General features: G+C 34.2%; 1 protein-coding gene across 1 annotated transcript; it reads left to right on the forward strand.

Moving 5' to 3' along the window:
• Nucleotides 1-5215: 5215 nt before the first annotated feature.
• LOC112743199 (uncharacterized) lies at nucleotides 5216-7024 on the forward strand. Its single transcript, XM_025792404.1, has 3 exons — nucleotides 5216-5992; nucleotides 6609-6772; nucleotides 6898-7024. Exons 1-3 carry the CDS (start codon nucleotides 5216-5218, stop codon nucleotides 7022-7024), a joined length of 1068 nt encoding a protein of 355 aa, XP_025648189.1.

Genomic DNA, 7024 nt, shown 5'->3' on the forward strand with positions numbered 1-7024 from the left:
TTTACTCTGTCAGTCATGTTAGGTAAAATCAATTAGAATATCAATCAATTTCCATAACCTATTATCCAAAAACTCATTTTTACTCTCTTCTTAGGATTAAAAAAGAACAATTAAAACTCTCACTATTCTCTTTTTTCTCTCGCGACTTTTTTTCTAACGTCTCACACTCATCAATTTAAAACATTTCTAAGGCGTGTATAATGATGTTTGAGAAACTTTTCACCACAATTTTTAGTATTTTTTATTATTATTTAATTGATATAAATATTAAATTATTTTTAATAGATAAATTTTATTAATTTATATATATATAAATTCTAAAATATATAGATATAAATTATATTAATTTACATATATAAATTTTAATAAATATAAATATAAATTATATATTTCTTATGTATAAAATTTTTATAAATATAAATACAAATTATTATTATTTAAATACTAATAAAAAATAATAATATTTACTTATAACATTACTCATAATAATTTTAGATAAGATTACGTATAAAAAGACGAAACTTGTTACTTATTTTTTAAGACACGAGCGAGGAGACAATTATATATAATAGTAATTATAAAAAAAGATTTAATATAAAATTAGAAGTATAAATTAAACGTGTAAAATATTAAATTGCAACAATCATTAAATTGTCTGATTAGTAGAGATATTGTAGAATTATTGATGGATTTAAAATCTTAAAAAGATTTTAAAAATTAGATTAGAATTCTAGCTACTATAAACACAATACATGTATAAAATATAATTTTTTTTAGATCAATTCTAATAATACTTTGATATTTATTGATATTACAGTACAAATTAACTATTTTTTATTATATCAAATATTTTACATATTTTTTGTATTAATAAATAATAGTACATATTATTTATCTAATCTTATTTAACGAGCTCAGCTGTGTCAACAATTGAATGCGTCTAAATGTATTTAGATAATTATATTTAAAAAATATTATTGTAAAATAAATTAGATTTTTTAATAATAAAAAGATTAATATAATTTGAATAATTTTTGAGTAAATATTTTTTAGAAATCTATTTGAGAATTTATTATTAATAAATTGATGTATATTTAATAAGGTTGAGTCTTTAATATCTAATCAATGAAATTTTGTTGGGAAAAAAAAAGATTTTTTTATTTGTTTTTTCTTTAAGAAAATATTACATTTATATATTGGAGTAAAAACTTATTCTTTAAATACTTACTTCCATAGAATGTATGGAAAGGAATGACGCCTTATGCAATCATAAAGATTTTTATTAGTTTCTTTTGCCATGTTTTCAATAAATTAAAGAAATTCAAATGTTTCATTGTAAGGAAAAAAGAAAGCTGTGTTATTAGTTAGTTGTTCCAAAAGATAAATATGAAAGTTAAGATACAAACTTTGCATATTAGATAATTGAAATACTTTAGTATATATTGAATCATGGCCTAAGAAAAGTATCAGAAGAAAAATTTCCTTTGGCAACTATAACACTGTGTCAGAATATATATTATATTATCATTTGGAAACCAAACCCAAAAAAAAAAAATCAATTACCAATTTCACTTAATAAATAATATTTGAAAAGGTGTTGGATATTTATTAGATTTGTTATTATGTATCTTTTATGGAGATAAGCCTCAATGTACTTCCTGAAGTTGCACTCGAGCCTCATAGTAGTCCTTGAATTTAAAAGTTTTTCAGAGTCATCTCCGAACTTGCACTCCGGGACTCAAAGTGGTCCTTCCGGCAATTTCAGCACACGTGGCGCAACCAGAAAGCTTAGCTGGCAGCGTTGGTGACACGTGGGACTCACAGAAACGACGTCGTTTCACGCTCACTACGTCCCTCTCTCAACGTTTCAATAACGTATTGTCTCCCTCCTCTCTAAACACGAAACAAACACAACACAGAGTGAGGTTTCTTCTTCTCCCTCCCTCAATCTCCAATGGCGCATGTGCGACTGCATTAACCGCACCGATTTCAGTGGAAGACTTTGGCTCTGGAGCATCGCTGTTTTCCTCGCCTTCATACACATAGTTGGGAAGCCTAGTTTCTCTGAAAGAGGTAAGCCAAAAATGAAAAAAAAATGTGGTTCCTCTGTTTTTTGATATTGTTGTTAATCTAATATTCACAAAAGTTCAGGCCGTTTTTTTCGATTGTAATTGGTGGGTATGAACGCCTCTGTTCTGTTCTCTGTGCTAGGGTTTGATCAGTACTGGCTTTCGTAGTGGTTTGGCCAAGAAAATTGTAGAGTAGGAGTGTTTCTTGTGTTTTGATGATATGAAAACGTGTTCTCTATGTGTTAGGGTTTACTGCTGTTAGTGGAGGAGTTTCCAAACTGTTAATGTGTTTCAGGAGAATGACTCTGATCAATGAATTTGTTAAACAGAGTTTGCATGATCACAGTAGAAGTAAAGATCTTTTGGGAGTTGAAATTTTTTGTAACTCTGATAATGGATTCTGAACTTGACTGATTAGTGAGAGTGATGATGAAAATTGTAGAAGAGAAAATTCATGAATGGTTTTAAATGATGATAAGCCATTATCTGAAGTTTAGCTGAAATGTGCTTCTGTGCTTTATGTGCTTCATTTAACTATTTTTCTCTTGGAATACACAATTATGATACTAGTTAGCTTTACATAGAAGACTTTTGGGAACTTTTTTTTGCCAAAAAGTTTTCAATGACTACACTCTTTCGAATAGAAAAAAAAAGGTCCTAATGTATATTATTACCATTCTTGAATGTCTTGAAGACGTGAGGAAGCATTGCCTATATTCAAGAGGAGACTCTTAGGTGCCTTACTGGAGTTTTCTGCTCAAGAATTGCAGGTTCAGATAGATTGGTTTTTTTCAATGATCTTCTTTTCAAACATTTTATTTATGGCATGTAGGCACAATTGTATCCTTTTGTCTTCTGATTCTATTTTCCTCATCAATCATTTTGGTTCCGAATGTCCATACTTATCCAAAAATAAATAGCTTCACTCATAGTTAAGCACACCTAGTTAGTGTTTGAAAATGGTTTCTGGGATACAAATATGGAGATAATGAGACAATAGTGATGGATACAAAGAGAAATGTATTTGTTAATAATTTTAACATTCGGGGATAAAACAGAAAAAATAAAATGTAAAAAAATTTCTATTTCAGTGTCCTGCCTCCACTATCTCCACTTGTTGGGAGAACGGAAAGATTTTATTGTCTTTAAATTTGTGTCCCAGAGACAGATTCTAAACATTACCTTAGAAATAAAATCTGTACATACAAAAATAATTCCTAAACTGCTCTTAGTGAAAGTGATGATGAAATTGGTAGAAGAAGATTAGGACTGAGTCAATGCTATGATATGAAGAAGATAACAGATGCCATTTAATGAGCTTTCATTAACTACTATTTACCATTACTATTTCTAGATGGTTTTTCTTATTTCATCTCCACCTTCAGTGTTGTATATTATTTTATTATTTTTTAACCTCTCTAGTTAGTGATTACTTTAGCTCCAAATTTGGCAGATTTTCTTTATTTTTGTGTGTCTTTTTTTGTTGGTAGTTTGATTTATGGCACATATTTCTTTCATGTGGGGTGGAGGGTTTGACACCATAAAGTTATGATCTTGCTTTCATTATTTTACTTGATTTGTGTGATCCACATTCTAGTAGATTCCAATGAATTTTTCCAGCTAGAATTTGTTTATGATTATATTCTTGCAAGTAGGAGTAGCTGATAATGTTTGATTGTTACATTAATTAACACCATATTCTGTGATCTAGTTCATTTATTCTATACCTTCATATTTCCAATCTATTACTAGCAGTGATGTCTGATTTCAAACAATGGGTGTGATCAATTAATTTTTTTTTTGTAAATATTGGCAGATGGGTGATCCGTTAATTACCATTATATTTTACCATGGAGGGTCGTTTATCACAGAGGCCGATGGGAGTATGTCTTACAACGGTGGAGAGACTTGTGAGTTACCGGATATTGATACAGACACGCTGGATGTATTCTTCGTCCGAGACTATCACAAGAAAATTGGGTATGACAAGGTTAGCCAAACTTGGTGGCTGGTGCCTAATCGGCCTATGCAAACTGGTTTAAGAGCAATAGCAGATGATAATGAGCTGATGGAGATGTGTTACCTGGCTCAGCAGAACAAGGGGGTTATTCATGTGTACTACGAACATGGAGTATCTGAGCCTGTGTATATTGAGGAAGCAGAACCAGTGGTTTTTGGCAAGGAGCTGATGTTGATACCAACCATTATCCCCACCCCAAAACCCACCACCAATGCCACAGCTGAACCAATTCCCAGCACAACACCATGCAATCCAACTTCTGAACCAAAGAATACTACTGAATCCACAAAACCAAAGGAGCCACCTACCTCATTGGCTGCTGGTAACCGAAACAAAGCAGGAAAAATTTCCCCCCAATCCACTGCAAGTCTTGGACCTAAGCCCAATTCACCACCAAAAACAATGGCCCAACCCAGTAAAAGCAAGCCCAAAATTCTACCAAAAAAATCTCCAACCCACAGCAATTCCGAAACCTTGGTCCAAAGAAAAAGAAACCAAGAAGGCTAAAACAAAGAGAGGCTGTAAGAATGTAAAAATAGCAGCAGCAGCATGTGGAAGGAGGCCACTGACAAGAGCTGCTGCTACTGGAAATATTACAAGAACAACTGGTAAAGGAAAACAGCCCAAGACAGCCTTTGTTGCTTTGTCTAGTTCAGAGGGATCCTCAGACAGCCATGACAGTGACGATAGTACAGAGGATGAAGCATATAGGCCTGGTGGTGATGAAGTGTCCAGTGAAGAAGACTTGCCTCCGGATAGGTCAGCAGGAAAGAGTAATGTGAAATTGAGAAGTAGGCCAGGGAAGAAACTTACAAAAGGAAAGAAGTCTGTTATGGTTGAAGAAGATGGTCCTGTTTGTGCAGACTCAGATTCTGAGGATGATGAAATCATTTTTGGACCGATTCCTAAGTTTGGATCATCAGTTGCTCCTTATCATGATGTGTAGGATGATCCTTATAATGATTCTAATGGTGGAGACTCATGGCACTCAGAAGAAATGAAGACTCCTCTAAACTCTGAGGATGAGTTGGAGGAAGTTGATTCAGATGACGTATTCCATGCATTTAGAGAATGAGGGAGGTTTGGAGAGCTTAGGCTAGAGGTTGGAATGACTTTCACTACAAAAATGGAGTTCAAAGAGGCTGTGCGTGAATATTGCATACAAGAGGGTAGAAGGATTTGGTTTAAGAAGAACGATAACGTGAGGATGAGAGCTGTGTGTAAGGATGCGAGCTGTGGCTGGCTTGTGTATGCCTCTAACAATACTGAGAACAACTGCTGGCAGATCAAGACATTCATGGATAACCACACCTGTGCAAGAGAGACCAAAAATAGACTAGCTAATAGGAAGTGGCTAGCCTACAAATTGGTGAAGAAACTAAGAAAATATCCGAATCTGAGACACTCCGAGGCTACGCAATATTTTAAGACTAAATGTGATCTGGAACTAAACAAGTCTTCACTGACCAGGGCCTTAGGAGATGCTAGATCTGTTGTGTACGGTGATGCAGCTGCCCAATATGGCACGGTGAGAGATTATGGGCTGACACTGCTGAAGAGCAATCCAGGATCCACTGTCACAGTTAGGGTTATACCTCAGCCCAACCCTGATGATGATCCAATTTTCGAGAAGATGTATGTCTGTTTGGAGGGATGTAAAAAAGGATTTCTGGCTAGTTGCAGACCCCTCATAGGCTTGGATGGGGCTTTTCTAAAGACCCGGCATGGTGGTCAGATATTATCTGCAATTGGCCAAGACGCAAACAATCATATATATGTTATTGCCTATGCAATTGTCCCTGTTGAGAACACTGAAAACTGGAGATGGTTCTTGGAATTACTTCATCAAGACCTAGGGGATTATAAGAAGAACAAGCTCTGTTTTATCTCAGATATGCAGAAGGTATGCAATATTTATAGGTTGTCACTTAAAATGATGTTTATACACTGGGCTGCTGATTATATATGCTGAATTAATCTATTGTGACTTAAAATGATGTTTATACACTGGTTGTGACTTAATAGTTCTTAGTTATAACAAGTTACTTGTTGTTACTTATTAGTTACCTATTGGGTGTGTTTCAACATGATGATTATACACATGGCTGATGTCTATAGTTGCTGAATTAATCTATTGTGACTTATTTATACAGTGGTTGTGACTTAAGAATTCTAAGTTATTTAGTGTCAACCTATCTATTGCAGTTATCTATATGATGTTAATACACTGGGCTGCTGTCTATATATGCAGAATTAACCCTGGACTAATTATATGCTGCATAATATTCTGTCAATCTGTTGTTACTCATTTATCTTGTTCTGCATAATGTTCTATAACAGTGCTGTGTAGGGACTAGTTTGATGTCACTTACATATGTGTAGGGACTAGTTTGATGTCACTTGAACAAGTCTAGGGACTATTTTGATGTCACTTATATAACTGTAGGGACAGATTTGCTGCCCGATAACAACTATCTGACCCCTTCTTTGGTATCTGAAACAGGGCCTTATAAATGCAGTTAAGGAGGTTTTTCCAGATGTCCATCACAGATTCTGCGTTTGACATCTGTGGAAGAACTTCAACAAGCAATAGAAGGATCTCCAGCTTAGAGGGTTTCTCTGGGATTGTGCAAGGTGTACTAGCCAAGATGGCTTCCTTGATATCATCAAAAAGATTGAAAGGGTTAATAAGGAAGCATGGGAGTATTTGAACAAGTAGCCTAGAGACTCTTGGAGCCGGGCATTCTTCAGTAATGCACCTAAAATAGATAACATCTGTAATAATGCCTGTGAAGTCTTCAACTCCAGGATCAAAGATGCTAGAGCTAAGCCTATTATCACACTCTTGGAAGAAGTCAGAATGTATGCAATGAGGTTGATAGCTAGGAACAAGGTGAAGCTGAATTCGAACACTGGAGTTCTACCTCCTATATAG

Source organism: Arachis hypogaea, chromosome 14, assembly GCF_003086295.3.
Source record: "Arachis hypogaea cultivar Tifrunner chromosome 14, arahy.Tifrunner.gnm2.J5K5, whole genome shotgun sequence".
NCBI classification, from domain to species: domain Eukaryota; kingdom Viridiplantae; phylum Streptophyta; class Magnoliopsida; order Fabales; family Fabaceae; genus Arachis; species Arachis hypogaea.